This window comes from Indicator indicator, chromosome 30, assembly GCF_027791375.1.
Source record: "Indicator indicator isolate 239-I01 chromosome 30, UM_Iind_1.1, whole genome shotgun sequence".
Classification (NCBI taxonomy): Eukaryota; Metazoa; Chordata; class Aves; order Piciformes; family Indicatoridae; genus Indicator; species Indicator indicator.
Window position 1 is genome coordinate 5,651,642 of NC_072039.1, and position 16,709 is coordinate 5,668,350.

Sequence of the window (16,709 nt, forward strand, 5' to 3'; positions counted from 1 at the left end):
CCAAGGGCCAAGTAGAGCCAGAAAGGAGACCTCAGGAAATGGGTCTGATCCCTCAGGACAGGGCTGGAAATCCTGGCCATTCCCAGCACCCAGGCTGCTGGTTCTGGACATCCCTCTCCAAAAGCAAAGCAGAATTAAACCAAAGCAAAGCAAGTCTAAAGCAGAGCAAAACTCATGTCTCCTGGCTTGATGGAACAAGCCTAAATGAATCGTTTGAACTCTGCCTGCCGCAAGCAGCAGCCTCCTCCGAGGTAGCAAAACTCTCTGCCGTGCTGCATCGCGACAGCCCATATCGTTACCCCCAGTTAATAACAATTTATCAGGAAAATCCTTACTGGTTCTGTGCTGAGCCTCTCCTGCAGTACCGTGCTGCTGGGAACACCTCCGTTACCGTCCTTCGCTGCAAGCTAATGCCCCTTTCCTCTGCTCGTCCCTGCGGGCTGGATTCTGAGAGGATTAAAAGCAACCCGCTGGCATCAAAACATCAACTTGAATTTAAGTCTCAGCCTGAGCTGGCAACAACCTGGTTTTGGAGCCAAGGATTTAAGCCGCTCCTTCCAGCACAAGCGAGAAGTGCCCAAAGCAATTTTTTTTTTTTTTTTTCCCTGAGCACGTCTGGCCTGGAAAAAAAAAAAAAAGAAAAAGAAAAAACAAAGAAAGAAAGAAAAGGAGGAAAATAGAAGGGGCCCAGACCGCCTCTGCTCTTTCTTTTATCATGCAAATCCCGAATCCACCCAGAAAAGCTGCTTTGAATTTCCGCCAAGCAAAGAGAGCTATTTACCCCCCTGCACCGATACCAAATGGGTTCAAGACACAGTGCCGAGATGGCCATAACCACACCGTGTCCAGGGCCACCTCGGTGGCTGTCCCTCTGCCCCCTTCCCCAGTCACAGAGGGTTCTGAAAAACTGCAAAAACATCATGGGGGTCCCTGCCTGCTGCGGAGGTGACCACAGGCTCTGCAGGGAGGCCAGGGGCCATGAGGACAAGGAGACAAGACCCAGTTCAGGCTGGGCAGGCTGATGGCTGTGGAAGGAGGGGCCTCGGGGGGTGCCAGAGCATCTGCAGCGAGGAGGGGGATGCTGATGCCCAGAGATGAGCCCCTCCTTGGAAAGGCGGCGCCTGCGCGGGGTGACATCAGCTCCTGAGGACCTGAGATGCTGAGCCTGGCTCTGGCAAGGCGGCTCCAGCCACCGCTTCCAGTTCCACATCCCGGGAGAGCGAGCCGGCAGCCCAGCCCCGGTCCCCCCTCCTGTGCCTTCTGTCTGGTCACTTCGGGTCCCACCACGGAGGCCCTGGCCGAGTGCTCCCGGCCGGTGAGTGACCAAAGATGCAGCGCTAGGAGATGCCGATGGTGCTCACCTTGTTCGTCTCCCTCTATAAACTGTGCCGGTTCGCCATGTCGGGTGCGGAGAGGCTGATGGTGCCCGAGTGCGTGAGCCAGGCGGGCAGTTGGGCAGGGGCGGCCAGCACCAGGGAGCACCAGGAGGTCTCCCCCGGGGTGAACACCGACGTCCGGGCAGCCCTGGACCGGATCCTGCCTGCCCTGCACCGGGCCATTGCCCGTGCCAAGCAGACCACCAGCCCTGCAGAGCTGAAGAAGGCCATCACCGAGGTTTTCCAGCTGGTGGAGGAAGCCTGGGGGATGCCCACTCTGGGAAGGGACGTGGCCAAGGTGCTGTGTGATGTGATCCGTCTGGATGGGGGCCTGGACCTGCTGCTAAACCTGCTGCACACGGCGGAGCTGGAGACCAAGTGTCAGGCAGGAAAACTCCTGGAGCAGATCCTGGTGGCAGAAAACAGGTGAGTATGCAGAGACCCCTCCCTGCCAGACACAACCCTCCCCACTGCAGGCTTGCCTGCCACCTGAAGCTGAGCAGGCATTTCCTCCACCCATCCCATCCACACCCCCCAGATTTTCCTGCTCTGGTTGTTCTGGGTGCATCACACCTCCTTGGCTCCATGTCACACCCCATCCCATGCTTACATAGAGGGGTCCTTGACACACCCAGGCAATGGCATGACCTGTCCCCAGTACAGCTGGAGGGAGGAGGGAGCCCCAGCTCAGGGATGTGGTTTAGCTGGCCCAGAGCATGGGAACCCCAAGGACAAGACACAACTGTCCCTTAGCCATAACTACAGCAGAAAGAGGACAAAGCCAGTTCTCAGAGACTTCCTGCTGCTTACCAGGGCTGGACTGAGGCCATAAGGATAGGGCTGGCCCAGGTCTTTGGGTTCATGCAGAGGAAGCTTGGCCAAAGCTTATGGTCCTGCTCTGGCTTCATGGGTGACGTATCCTGCTGTAAGGTTGTGGAATGGCAGCGTGGGCCTTGCTGCATGCACTGCAAGCAAAAAGAAGCAACAGCTAAATCAGGAAAGTCCATTGGAGTGGAATTAATCCCAGGAAAGATCACTGGCACAGTCTGAATTGAGCACTTAACTTGCTGGCAAGAGAATGCAGCTCCTGGACTCAACATCTCTGTGCCAGGAACAGCATATGGGCCAAAGTCTTGGAGCAGCCATGGGCCCCCAAGCCCCTTGCTCCCCACAGCCTGGCCCACCATCAACCTCTAACTGATGTCAGGGAGGTATAGAGTTACTCCCACGTCCAGGCCTCTGGCTTAGAGACCACTCTGAGCATCCATGTGCAGCACCAGCAGTGCTTAGCCAGAGCTGGACCAGTCCTGGCTCCATCCCATGGCTGCAGGGAGTCAGGGACCTGGTGGGGCTGTGTTTGTCATCCAGCTCCATGGCTGAGTCTGGGCTCAGAGCCAAGCTGAGGGCTTTTATTTTCCAGAGCTCTCCACAGCATTTGCTGCCAAAGCCACCCCAAGGTCAGCATGTGAGCCACAGGCTTCCCAGAACTGCTCTTCCCGTCTGCCAGCACAGAGGCTGACGTGCCTTCACCCCACCATCACTGGGGGCCAAACCTACCTGTGCCCTCCTGAGTAGCTGTATTTGGTTTAGCCAAGATGGAGTTAATTTTCCCTATAGCAGCCCTCACAGTGCTGGGCTCCCTGCTGGAAGCTAGCAAGGTGTTGATAACACACCAGTGTTTTGCAGCAGTGCTCCATGGCACCAAGCCTGTCCCTCACCAGTGGGCTGGGGGAGGGCAAGATCCTGGGAGGGGACATACCCAGGAGAGCTGACCCAAACTGACCAAGGGGATGTTCCATACCATGTGACATCAGCTCAGCAACAAAAGCCAAGAGAAAGGAGGAGGAATGACTGATGTTTTTTTTTTGTGTTTGTCTTGTGGAGCAACTGCTGTGTGTCCCAAAGCCTTGCTTCCCAGGAAGAGGCTGGACGTTGCTTGCTGATGGGAAGTAGGGAATAATTATTTTGTTTACCTTTGCTTCTGTGCACAGCTTTTGCATTATTGAACTGTCCATATTTTTGTTGTATTTGTTCTCTCCCTTGTCCAGCTGAGGAGGGGCAGTGATAAAGTGTTTGTGCCTTGTGAACAGAGCAGCTCCATCAAGGCACCAAATGGTCATTTCAAAGACCAGAGAAGGAGCTGTCCTAGGCAAGCTCATGGGAGGTCAGCCAAGAACCATCATTTCCCCCTTCCTCACTCTGTGCTTCTAGGGCACAGCCCCATTCAGGTGTCATTTTAAGGCCACCCCATAGCATCCAGTCTCTTGCTGTCCTCTTCCAGGACAGCACAGGGCTGAGGAGGTACACAGCTATCCTCCATGCTGCCAGCCCAGGAGAGAAAGATCCCCATCTCCCACATGCCCTTGTAGCCAGTTCTGCATGGTTGCTCAGCCAGGTGTGAACCCCCTGTCCTGGGCTTGGCACCAAGCTGGAGAGCAGGCAGAGGACATGACTGGTTAGGGACAAAAGAGTTTTCAGCCCCAAACACAATGCAGCTCACACACACCCATCAAAACTGACTCAGCAGATCTATTTCCAGCCTGGCATTAGCCTACACTCTGCTGTTAACTGCCATGAGAATGATCAGAGGCCTGGAGGACCTGCCACATGAAGGAAGGCTGAGAGAGCTGGGATTGTTCAGCTTTGAGAAGAGAAGGCTTAGGGGAGACCTTATTACCATGTACCAGCACATAAAGGGTTGCTACCAAGAGGATGGAGACTCCCTTTTTACGAGGAGCCATGTGGAAAAGACAAGGGGTGATGGGTAAAAGTTAATCCTGAGGAGATTCCCATTGGACTCCAGAAGAAAATATTTCACCATGAGAACAGTCAGACATTGGAATCATCTCCCAAAGGAAGTGGTGGATTCTCCTACACCAGACAGTTTTAAGACTCGCCTTGACAAGGTGCTGAGCAAGCTCATTTTAACTGCACTATTATCTGTAAAGGTTGGACCAGATTACTCTTGGGGTGCCTTCCAACCTGGCGCTCTGTGATATACTTCTACCTAAAACACGAGTGCTTCTGGCATGGTGGCTCTGGGATATAGACCCCATGCCCTGACCCATCACAAGCTCTTTCATCAAACCCATGTTCTTCAGCACCAACCTGACAGCGTATCTGACAGCTGCGTCCCACAGGGAAACATCTGTCTGCCATGGGGCAAAGCTGGGGGAGTTCACAGGCCAGTCACTGTGCTGACTCCCTGCATGGCCACCTGCCCCTCACCTGCCTGTGCCTTTCCTTCCCGCAGGGATCGCATCGCTCGAATCGGTCTGGGAGTGATTCTGAACTTAGCCAAGGAGCGAGATGTCCCCCAGCTGGCGCAGAGCGTCTCTGGTATCCTGGAGCACATGTTCAAACACACTGAGGAGACCTGTTTCCAGCTCATTTCTGATGGAGGCCTGGATGCTATCCTCTACTGGTGCCGCTGGACGGACCCCATCGTGCTGCGGCACTGCGCCATGGCCTTGGCCAACTGTGCCATGTACGGAGGCCAAGCCAACCAGCGCCTGATGATCGAGAAGAGGACAGCAGAGTGGCTTTTCCCACTGGTGTTCTCAAGGGATGATGAGCTAATCCGCCTGCATGCCTGCCTGGCCATCACAGTGCTGGCCACCAACAAAGAAATCGAGAAGGAGGTGGAGTGCTCGGGGACGCTGGCTCTGGTGGAGCCCTTCATCGCCTCGCTGGATCCAGAGCAGTTCGCCTGTGAGATGCTGGGCAGCAGCGACAACATCCAGGGGAGGACAGCAGATGACCTGCAGCGCCTGGTGCTCTTGCTGGACAGCTCAAGGCTGGAAGCTCAGTGCATCGCTGCCTTCTACCTCTGCACTGAGGCTGCCATCAAAACCCGGCAGAAGAAAACACAGGTAAAGGGTAGGTTGGCCTGAAGGAAGGACGTGTCAGAGAGAAGGATTGCTGCAAATGCACATTGGTGTCTTTGCTCACCCGTGAGCTCAACCCTGGCACAGCTTGTGGGGAAGAGGAGGGAAAGCAGAGTGATGTCTCCTTGCTTTGTGTCCCCAGATTTTCAGCGAGATTGGGGCCACGCAGAGCCTGAAGAGGGTTGTGTGCTACTCCACCAGCAGCACCACCTCCTCCCTGGCCAAAAAGGTGCTGCGCATGATAGGGGAGGAGGTTCCACGGCGCATCCTGCCCACGGTTCCCAACTGGAAGCCCTGTGAGGTGCAGACATGGCTGCAGCAGATTGGATTCAACAAATACTGCCAGAGCTTCATGGTAGGGCTGTGTGCTCGAAGAGGGACTCCTCATGGGCATCTCACCCAACAAATTTTCCTGGGGTCTTTCCAGCCTGGATTTCTCTTGGCAGGACCACCAAGTGGATGGGGACATTCTCCTGAGGCTGACAGAGGAGGAGCTGCAGAAGGATTTGGGGATGGACTCCAGCATCACCCGGAAAAGGTAGGTCTGTCACAGGCATGTTGGCCCCTCTCATAGTCCTCACGACAGTGGCAGAAACAGGGGAGTGGTCTGTGCATTTTCCTTCTTGCAAAGAGGAGAAGGGAGATCCTCAAAATGCAAACCCTGGACTGTCAGGGCTTTCCCGGTGCAGTATGCTGTCCCACAAGGCTCCCTGCAGTGGGGCCAGTCAATGAGAGAAGTGTGGGGAGAGGCCACCTATGGCACAGGGGAGTTACCCAGAAAGATGGGAATGTACCTCAGCTTCTTTTCCCTTGGCTGAGCTCCTCACGTACCTCAGCTTCTTTTCCCTTGGCTGAGCTCCTCACACCTCTATATCTTAAGGACCAACATTCCTGCAGTTACACAGATGCTGTTCTCCTCTTGCATTCCTTTGGCTCATTCTTTACCACAGCAGCTAGCTGCTCTCCTGCATAGATAAAAGATGTGCTACCAAACATCTCTAGGTCCTGCATGGTCCAGCATCCTCCCCTCCTTTGCTCCATGCTTTCATTTCTTTCTCTGCCAGGTTTTTCCGGGAGCTGACCGAGCTGAAGACCTTTGCTAACTACTCCACCTGTGACCGCAGCAACCTGGCTGACTGGCTGGGCAGCATTGACCCCAAGTTTCGGCAGTACACCTACAACCTGCTGACCTGCGGCATCAACCGCAACTTCCTGCACCGGGTGACGGAGCAGCAGCTGCAGGAGGACTGCCACATCGACACAGGCTTCCACCGTGTCCGCATCCTCACCGCTGCAAGGGGTGGGGGTCCCACTGCTGCTTGCTATGCTGGAGCAGGGGAGGGGGGAGGAGGGCTGGAGCACCTCTTACGTGAAGACAGGGCTGAAAAAATTGGGGCTGTTCAGCCTGGAGAAAGGAAGACTTCAGGAAGACCTTATTGCTACATTTCAGCATCTGAAGGGGACCTACAGGAAAGCTGGGGGGGGGACTGTTTAGAAGGGTTTGTAGTGATGGGATGAGGGGCAATGGTTTGGAACTGGTCAGACATTAGGGGGTTGGACATTAGGAGGAATTTCTTTACAATGAGAGTGGTAAAATACTGGAACAGGTTGCCCAGGAATGTGGTTGAGGCCCTGTTCCTGGAGATGTTCAAGATCAGACTTGATGTGGCCCTGGGCAGTTTGATATAGTTAGAGATGCTCACTGCAGGTGGGTTGGACAAGATGGTGATGATGAGGGTCCCTATCAACCCAATCCAATCTGTGAATTCATGAATCTGTGGTCAAGAGTTGTTTGGGACAAGACATTTAGTGGTTTTAACCTTTGGTTGCTATTGGCTCTGCCTAGAAATGCTTCACTCCCCTATAACGCTGCAGACTGCATCCAACGGCACTGATGTCTTTATCAGCTACCGCAGGAGCACCGGGTCCCAGCTGGCCAGGTGAGTCCTGCAGGCACCAATGTTGCTGGGGTGGAGCCCAGAATGAAGGTTGGTGAGCAGTTGTGGGCAGAGAGTGGAGCTGGGAGAGCTGCAGGCTGTAGCGAGGAGGAGGAGGAGGAAGGATAAGCTGCCAAAAGTTGCAGTGCAAATGGGGACAGCACGAGCCATAAGCTACATGGTGGGCAGGCTAATTCCCAGTCCTGTTACTGCCACCTTGTCCCTCTTTGACACTGATTCACCCTTTCCTCATGCTGTGCTTGTAGGGCTGTAGAGGATCTCAGCAGGACATTAATGTCCCGCTTCCTGTGTTTTCTGTCTGGTCTGACACCTGCAAGCAGGCTGAACTGGCAGCTGGTGTCTCAAGGACTCTGCTGGAGCCTTTTTGCTGCTCCTCTGTCTCACCATGTCTTGGTCAACATGGTTGGAGAGCATGTGAAACCCAGGTGCTGGCAGTAGCTCTCCTTATGGTGCTGTCCTCTTTTGCCACCAGCCTGCTGAAGGTCCACCTGCAGCTGCACGGCTTCAGCGTGTTCATTGATGTGGAGAAGCTGGAGGCAGGGAAGTTTGAGGACAAGCTGATCCAGAGTGTCATGAGTGCCCGCAATTTTGTGCTGGTCCTCTCACCAAATGCATTGGATAAATGCATGGGAGACCCTGAGTGCAAGGACTGGGTGCACAAGGTAGGAGATGTCATCAGGTGGGAACGTGGAAGGTGTTGGAGCAGGAAGGAGCTGGTGGTGGGCTGGCACAGGCCACAACCTGAGCACTTGATGTTCCTGCAGGAGATTGTGACAGCCCTGAACTCTGGAAAGAACATTGTGCCTGTTACAGACCATTTTGAGTGGCCAGATCCAGAAACACTTCCCAAGGACATGAGGGCTGTCCTGAAATTTAATGGTATCAAGTAAGTAAAAGAGACCTGTGCCAAGGGATTCTGTACCTGGAAAGGATCTCTTGCATAAGTAGTAACAAAGAGCACAAGGCAACTGGGAGAAACAGATGAAGGAGGCAGAAAAGGCCAAAGGGGAGGTGAGTCACTTCAGCTACTCCAGAGCATGAAGGGAACAAAGGTCCTCACCATGACCCTGCTACTGCTGTTGTGTTGGGGCTCCTCTGGGTCACAGAGCTGCCCATCCATCACTGCTGGCAGGATGCCTACGCTTGTGCCCCCAGCCCTCCAGGCAGGAGTGACGCTGGCAGGTTTCACAGCTGATCTAGGTTCTTTGCACCTACCACTTCTTCCAGGCTGGCATCCCAACCTGCTCACAGTCCTCCAGCCTGGTAGGGCACAGGGGAAGGGACTTTCCTGAGGCATCCATCGTTCCTCCATTTTCCACAGGGAAAAGGGTTGCTCCTAGAGAGCTGAGGTGAAGGAAGGATGTCCCTGGCTCTTGTCCCAGATGAACTGAGCTATCTTGTGGCGTTGCGCACAGTGGGAAAATTAAAGCAAGTTTTCCTCTCAAATACAGGTGGTCCCACGAGTACCAGGAGGCCACAATCGACAAAATCATTCGCTTCCTCCAGGGCCATTCCTCCCGGGACTCCTCGGCTGGGTCAGAGAATGGCCTGGACTGCTTGCCCTCCCTGGGACAGACCTAGAACAAGCACAGCTGCCTCATCTCCTCTGGATACTTCCCAGGTGACCCTTTTTTATGTCGGGCCAAATGTCGCTATCTAGATTTTTTTTTCCCCCCCATCTTAATCCCCTAGCTTGACACAAGGGCTCATTAGCACCCCACTCACCCCCACAAATGGCTGCAGCTTCCTCCAGAAACCTGTTCAAAGAGGAAGGATCTTCTGGGGACTGAAAACTGGGGAGCTGGTGAGAGGTACATGACAAGAGGACACGAGAGAGCAAAGAGCAGCTGAGAGAGAACAGTCCATAAGCACCGTATGGCCTCTGCTGGGTGCTGCAGGAATATCATTGTGGTCAGAAGCTGAGAGCAGGAAAAGGCAAACAAAAGCTAAGCCCTAACAAAATCTTTGTGTTTGGGAAAGATAACACAGAGAGGCTTCTAAACTGCTCAGAGGCTTTCTCTTTCCCAATAGTGTCCCTTTGTTGCGCTTCCTCCTTGAGGGCCTTTTGCCTCCTAATGCTGCAAAACCACTTTGTGCTCTTAAGTAGTGATGGAAGTTTGGGGTTACATCTCATGAGGTTTCTGCAGGGTCTTTGCAAAAAGTGCTTTTAAAAAATAACCCTTCCCCCCACCTGGTGTCTCATCTTTACCGCTTTATCAGGTCTATACTTAAAGGGCATAGCAGGCTGGATTGTGACTCTGGAAAACATCTCCATGTTGATACAGAACATGCTAATTGCTGTACTGTACTTGTGGAGTTACTATACACTGCCTGGTTTTTATTCTGTTTTTGGTGCTCCACAGCAGATCTCCCACGGTCTGTTCCTTCACACAGCTCTTCTTTGACTACCACTCACCCTTGGCAGCCCTGGCTAAGCTCCTCAGGCTCAGGGTTGTCCCTAGTCTCTGCTGGATGCAATACCAAGTAGGACATTTTTTTCCCCTTCCAACCTCTTCTCAACACCCATCAGGTCTTTTTGCAGCTACTTGGCTTGAAAAACCAGGAAAGAACAAAGATGATGCCAAGGGCAGGTGGAGGCTGCTAGTGTGAGCTGCGAGAAGGTCTGGTGCTAACACTGCAGGTGAGGAACCATGGGCACCCTGACACACCAAATTGTGCACTCTCAGTCTTGCCTTGCTTCTCACACCTGCCTGGAGAGTGAGCATGCCCACAACGTGCCATTTGGCAATTAGGAGCAGAAATCGCAGTTCCTACCTGAGTTCACCTCTTCTGATGCAGAGCAAGGTGGATAATGCAAAAAGACATCCTTGTTCAGAGCATGGACAGGAGAAAGGGCATGCCATGACCAGGGGATACCAGCCTGCTTTGATACCTCACCCTGCAGAAGCAGCAAGCCCCTCTACCTGTCCCTGCTAAAGGTAACTCTCTTAGGAGGTAACGAGGAGTCTCAGCCACCCTGTTCTTCTCCTGGCTTTCCCCACAGCATTGCTGCCTGCTTAACTGGCAGGAACACAAACACATTTCCTTTCGGCTTAGAACCATGAACATTTGAGAAAAAAAAAAAAAAAGAAAAGTTAAAATCTGGTGCTTAACCACAGCTTTATGGATAGTTCTTATCAACTCACACTTAATGGCATCTTTGCTTCCTAGTGAAAGGTTAAAAGCTATTATCTGCCAAGCACTCATCAGAACTAGAATCTATCTAATCTCCAGATTAAATAGGAGAAAGCCAGCAGATGAGCCCAAAGGTGAATCTCCTGAAGGATAAAAGCCACTTGTGAGCTGCTTCAGGAAGTCTTGAGTAACCAGTGGAGTGTCAAGGCCTCCACAGCAACTGAAGGAGTCTCACACAAACAGTCCTAAGGACTTTTCTCCCTACAATACACAGCAAGACTTTGTGTCTTGCTTCCCAGAAGCTTTCTGGCAATTAACCTCCTCACCTACCATTCAATGTAGAGATTTGATCTCTACAGCTTCAGTGTCTCACCTGCAGTGAGATTCCATCTCATGCCCCAGCTGCCCAGACTATGACTCCTGTTTCCCCATCACTTGGTTGTCTTCACCTAAATGGACTCAGCCTGCTCTCAACAAAACATCCCATACCCAGCCCCTTCCAGCCTGAGAGGACAGTCTCAAGGAAATTAATCCTTCTGTTCTCATTCTTCCTTATCCCGTTGCTGTGTCATATCAGATAGTGTTTGAAGTTCTTCTATCAGACATTGTTAATAAATTTGGGTTATATTCTAAACCCCTATCTCTTTTCTGTTTGTGTCACACACTCCTCTCCCTGCAGCCTTCTCACTCCTGCTCTCTTTCACTGTCATGCCTTCTCCACCTCTGAAAGGGCAGCAGCACTGACATTTCTCCAGTCACCATTCTCTATGGGGGGTCCCCACTTCAGGACCATCTTTGCATGCACTGATGTAGCCAACTGCATCCCCACGGACTCTACCTGCTGCCCACAGGCACGATGCATGGATCATGTATTTGCTTCTTGGTTGTAGTTCCTGGAGGAGAGCCTAGAAAAACTTCACTTTTTTTAACAGAGCATAAGAGTTGCTATTGAACTTCTCCTTTGCAAGCACACTGACACACAGGAAAGCAGAGCCTGTGCACAAGTTTCACTTCACTGCACAACTAGCAGCTGTTAGCATTGGTGCCCACGGAGTCTGCTGGTGGGGAAGACTTACTTCACAATCAGTTCATCTGTAAACATCTAATGCAACACTCACAGCATGCCCTGTTCTTCAAGATGGCTAATTTTGGGCTTAACCAGTCAATTAGCCCTGTAAGTCCTGCCTGCATCCAGTGGCATAACACCAAGTTCTTAAAGCCTCCCTACTCTTGCTTCTCTACTCTCCAGCTCTCCTGCTTTTATCACAAACTCTTAACAAACAGGGAGGAAACCTAGATTAAGCATTTCCCATTTACTGCAGATTGAAGGACAGGTTCCAGACCATGCAGTCCCACCAGCTTTACTCTGGTGTTCAGAAAAAAAGAAAAAAAAAAAAAACAAAACAAACAAGCTTTAGCTGCTTGCAAATCCCAAACCTGCATTTTCCCTGACTGAGGACTCTCACATGCTCATTCTCCACAAGGCAGATAACTTTCTGCTGCTGCTTCTCTACTGCAGAGTCTTCAATAGAGGAAGAAGCATAAAAATAATGGAGAGAAACACAGCATGAGACAAGGACAAACAACATCAACAGCTGTATGAGAAATGCTGTCTTTTTATGAACCATAAAAGGGAACGGAGGGTTTATTCATCCTGAAAGTAACAGGGTCTGCTAAGCAATTGCACCATTAAGGACATGATTGCACCCATCTGAAAAGCCTGTGCAATGCATTGTACCCAGAACTGTTGGTTTATGGCACCCTGAAGAAAACAGGATGGAGGCAATACAGGTAATGCTTTGAAAAGAATGATTATGAGCACCATGAATACAGGGTTTGCCTGCTGGCATCAACACATCCTGAGAGGGGCAGCAAAAGTGAGGTCACTGACACACAATTTTGGGGTATAATTTTTTTTCTTTGAAGACACAAGTCCTCACCAGCTCATCCCAACAGCACTGTTGGTAAGGAATCACAGAATCACAGAACATTAGGGTTTGGAAGGGACCTCCAGAAATCATCAGATCCAACTCCCTGCCAGAGCAGGATCACCTAGGGCACCTAGCTTCTGGCTCTGCTGTAAGCACAGCAGTGATTTCACACAAAGCAGAATTCACTCCCCTCTCATACTAAAAGCATTCCAACAAAACTTTCCCTTCCCACCAAACCACTAATCAGCCTTGCAAATGGCAACAACAGCTTTTACTCTTGATTGGGGCTCTTGGGTTTTCTCTAGCAGACGAGCCAACATTCACATCTGCAAATTCAGTTCCTAGGGGCAGTCAGGCCCATGATTTCCAACTATTTGGTGTTTAAAAATCAATAGGGACAAGAAAGGCATCCTTCCCACACTGGTCTGTCCTTCAAGGGAAGAAGAAAAAGAAGTCTTCAGATGGACACTGCCAAGCTGCTGCTCAGCCATCTGTGGGAGACGGGGAAGCAGGTGAGAAGTGACTGTAGTCATCTTTTGAGCCCCAGATTTCTATGGACCTAAGAAAGAAAGAACAGTTAGAGCCTACACAGGTCCACGAGGCCGCTGCTGAATAAAGTTCCAAAGGAACAGAACGAAATGACCCTGGCACAGGAGCAGGTACTGCTGCAAATCCCAAGACATTCTCTCTCCCAGGACTTACTGGGAGATTTGTTTCCCAGCATGACACAATTTCTGAGTTAACTGGTAAAGAAACATCAGGAAGCAAGACTGCTAAGGGAACTCTTATCTTCCATAAAGGAGGACTTTCAAATTCAGCTCCAGATTTTGGATTCCACTCTGATGAGGGTGGAGGGAGACTCTGAAATACTTGGAATGTTGGCAGCAACATGATTCAGGCTGCAGGTTTATGGCTGTGATTCAGAAAGCGACCTGCATTTCTACCTACTGGGTCACTAAACACCCTCTTTGAAAACATGCCTTAAAAACTGTGAGCCTCTATGCTAAGTAGAGTAAATAGTACCTTTCATGCTACACTTCACAGATCCATCAAAGTTTAGAAATGTTGAAGTAAATTACCCTATGATAGCTGCTGGAATAAGAAGAATTACAGCCCCCAAGAGAAATGGGAATCCCCTCATGAAGTGCAAAGTGGCAGGGTAGAGAGAGTTGAAGACTCCGGTAGCCACAAGTGAACACAGCCCTTCTACGCAGGCAACAGAAGCAAAGAGAGCACCTGGAAAAGACACAAGAGAGGTTAACGGTGAGATAGCCCTGTCTGCAGAAGCCTTTACCACATCACCTGCTTCAGTGGGATTCTATGAACCTCAGGGTTTGCACTCCCCATCAGAAAACTGGTGTCTGCATGGCCAAGCATCATAAGCAAGAACTGGGAGCAGAGATGGGACACACTGTGCTGGCAGGCAGGCCAAACCTGTCAAGCTCAGGCAGGACGACCTTACTGATCTCCAGAATTTGTTATCTCTGGAGCTGACCAGGGATATTATATCAGCTGAATCATAAATGCTTTAGATAGGGCTATATATAGATATCATTGCTGCCAAGCACATCTTATTGCTTGTTAAACATTAAGTGCAGCAGAAGACTGAGCTTTACAGATTTAGCATCATAAATCACTTATCAGATGTATGCTACCTTCACGCTAATAAACAGGGACTGGGCAAAGCCACCTTTTGCTCCTTCACACCTCAATGCCCTCCTCACCTCTGCCCACAGAAGCATTCCTGTGCAATGCTGAGCAGCAAGTGCAAGCTCTCCACACAAATCATTGGAAGAAAGGCGAAAATGCTCCTCCTACAAGTTATCCATGATCTTTCACCATGGTCAATGATACAACCCTCTAACAACACTAGGGTTCTTCTCACTGTTACTGATCTACAGAAGAGAGCTATGGTCATGGAAATCACTACTTTCTGTTCATTATATAATCAATTTTAACTCTTACTCCTTGTAAAAGTTTTTGGAAATTAATAGATGGAAAGATGAACTATTCCTGAGCTGGAATGCAGTATTGTCCATCTTGCTTTTCATCACTGGTCCTCATCTTGAAAATGTAGCAAGTATACATGGATGAATGACAATTCCTCTATAAAAATGAAACTGGGCCTGAGGGGTCCAGACAGGAGTCCAGAGAAGACAGGGAAATCACAACCTCCCAAAGCATCTTTGTTCCTATTTTCCAAGAAGACAGCTTCAGGACCTGGTTTGAGCATAGTGACCAACTCCTTACCCTGTTCCGTCTCACTGACCAGCTTGGAGAGCCTGGATCTGATGACTGGAGTGGCTGCCATGGAAAGAAACAGAATCCCATAACCTGTGAGCAAGATACAGCACGTTATGGAAAGCTCAGCTGAAAAATAAAGTCTCCAAAGTCAATCCCAGAAATCTGTAGCTCAAGACAGTTTCTCCCTGCTATATTTAGACCAAATGCACCTCCTGCATCTCATACTGCACTTTAGTCTGCCTGCAGTGTAATACAGCTTCTGGGAAACTTAATACTCTAGGAACTCTATGGTTGTACTTTCAGCTTCAATGCTTGCCCAGCTTTGCTGTCAGCAAGCCACAGTTTTGGTGGCACATGGGCGGAAACAGAGGCAGAACTTCCTCCATGTGTTTCAGCTCCCAGAAGCACGCTGCCCTCCTGCACCTACTGCCATCTCTAAGCTAAGAGCCTGAAATACAGGGATTTAAGAATTCAGCATCACCTGTAAACATCAGTGGAGTTGTAGTAGCAAGAGAAATCACAATCATTCCAGCAATATTGGAGAACAATGCTATCTCTGCCACCCAGCTGTCTTTAAGGCAGAGCTGTAGCAGCCGCAGACCTCCCAGGCTGCTCAGGTAAGCCAGGTAGTTGGCAGCTGAGCCATACCCAATGAGGTCAGAGGTCCAGCAGAGAGGGGAGCCAAGCTCGTACAAAACAAAGAGGTCCTTGGCTCCAAAATGTACGGTGACAAGGAGAAAGAAAGCCAGGGAGTAAAGAGCGAGCTGCTTCCTGGAGCTCCGGTGTTCCGGGGCCGTGTAGAGCCTGTAGACAGCCTTGTAGTGACTGAGCGTGAACAGCCTGGCCGGCTTCAGCTGCTTCACCGACTCCTGGAGACAGAAAGCAGCATAGAGAGCCGCAGCAAGACTGGCAGCAAACACCATCCAAAAGGGGTTGATGTAACCCTGTGCCCTGCGCCAGTGGCCACCGCCGATGCTGGCCAGCATGCCCGCGATGCCGAGACACGCTTCGAGGATGGCCACACGGAACGTGCGGGAGCCTTTATCGCTGGTGTCGGCCACATAGGCAAAGCAGCCGGCCAGGATCAGGTTGTAGTCCCCCAAGAAGCTACTCAAAAGGCGCCCCAGGAGAAAGTAGGCGACGTGCAGCTGCAGGTACATGACCAGGAGGTAGACCGCCGCTTGCAAGGCCATACCCCATGCCGACAGCACGAGTGCCGGACGGCGGCCCACGCTGTCACTCCACGGCCCAAAGAGCGTCACGGAGAAGATGCCAACAAAGAAACCTCCCAGGTTGATATAGAGGTTCCAGTGGGAGACCAGAGCTTCCACCTCCTGCAAGAGAAACCGGCACCTGAGGGCCTTTCTCCGGTAGCGCCCCGGGAGGTGATCCACGTGCCGCGTCCCCGCTCTGCTCTCCTACCTTCCGCAGAGGGTCGTCACCGGCGCTGCTGTTCCCGCAGCCGGAGAGGCTGCTGGCGTTGCCGCCATGGTAGCCGTGCTCGGCACCGAGCCGGTCCCAGAGGTACTGCGTGGCCAGCGGACCCTGCAGGCCGAGGGACACGGTGGAAAGGAAGAGGAACGGCTCGACCACGGGCAGCCGCGAGCAGCGGCGGCGGGCGGCGGCGGGGGGCTGCGGAGCCGGCGGCGGAGCGGCCATGGCGGCAAGGGCGGGAGAGTGGCAGCCCCTCCCGGAACAGGCCGCGCTCCGCCCCGGGAGCCGGCGGCAGCTCGGAGGGAACCGGGGAAAGGGGGGGTTGAGGCTGGGTGCAGCAGTGCTGAGGCAGGAAAAAGGGCTCGGCTCGGCCTTGGCGGCGGGGCTTGCGCCGGTGTCCCTGCGCGACAGGCTGCTGTCAGCCCCGGGCGGTGTCACAGAGTCACGGTCCGGCTCGGGGGGGAAGGGACCTTTAGAGGTCATCCAGTCCAACTCCGGTACTGTCAGCAGGGACGTCTGCAACTAGAGCAGGTTGCTCAAAGCCCCGTCCAACCTGTCCTGGAATGGTTACAGGGATGAGGCATCTGTCAGCTCTCTGACAACCTGGGCCAGTGTCTCACCACCATAGAATCACAGAATTGTTTCTGTTGGAAAAGACCTTTCAGATCATCAAGTCCAACCATTGTCTAACTTTACCAAGGCTGGTGCTAGACCATGCCCCTCATCACTGTGTCTCTGCCTCTT

The 16,709-nt window shown here is 51.9% G+C and overlaps 2 protein-coding genes across 2 annotated transcripts; one reads left to right on the plus strand and one right to left on the minus strand.

The window, feature by feature from the left end:
* The first annotated feature begins 1,344 nt into the window (after positions 1–1,344).
* On the plus strand, positions 1,345–8,802 carry SARM1 (sterile alpha and TIR motif containing 1). The gene is made up of 9 exons (XM_054394287.1): positions 1,345–1,802; positions 4,630–5,248; positions 5,406–5,618; positions 5,710–5,801; positions 6,328–6,563; positions 7,110–7,203; positions 7,694–7,883; positions 7,986–8,107; positions 8,673–8,802. The coding sequence occupies exons 1-9, from the start codon at positions 1,345–1,347 to the stop codon at positions 8,800–8,802; spliced, it is 2,154 nt and encodes a 717-aa protein (XP_054250262.1).
* Positions 8,803–12,770: 3,968 nt separating this feature from the next.
* SLC46A1 (solute carrier family 46 member 1) lies at positions 12,771–16,448 on the minus strand. The gene is made up of 5 exons (XM_054394553.1): positions 15,954–16,448; positions 15,013–15,865; positions 14,538–14,621; positions 13,367–13,523; positions 12,771–12,846 (listed from the first exon to the last, which is right to left on the minus strand). Exons 1-5 carry the CDS (start codon positions 16,446–16,448, stop codon positions 12,771–12,773), a joined length of 1,665 nt encoding a protein of 554 aa, XP_054250528.1.
* Positions 16,449–16,709: the final 261 nt, after the last annotated feature.

Excerpts from the sequence above, each read along its gene's own strand:
- SARM1 (XM_054394287.1), top strand. The coding sequence starts at position 1,345 with ATGCCGATGGTGCTCACCTTGTTCGTCTCCCTCTATAAACTGTGCCGG. Across the intron at positions 5,249-5,405 it reads CCCGGCAGAAGAAAACACAG|ATTTTCAGCGAGATTGGGGC; the intron begins GTAAAGGGTAGG and ends TTGTGTCCCCAG. Across the intron at positions 7,884-7,985 it reads GCAAGGACTGGGTGCACAAG|GAGATTGTGACAGCCCTGAA; the intron begins GTAGGAGATGTC and ends ATGTTCCTGCAG.
- SLC46A1 (XM_054394553.1), bottom strand. The coding sequence starts at position 16,448 with ATGACCTCTAAAGGTCCCTTCCCCCCCGAGCCGGACCGTGACTCTGTG. Across the intron at positions 14,622-15,012 it reads AACTCCACTGATGTTTACAG|GTTATGGGATTCTGTTTCTT; the intron begins GTGATGCTGAAT and ends TCTTGCTCACAG. Across the intron at positions 13,524-14,537 it reads GGTCAGTGAGACGGAACAGG|GTGCTCTCTTTGCTTCTGTT; the intron begins GTAAGGAGTTGG and ends TGTCTTTTCCAG.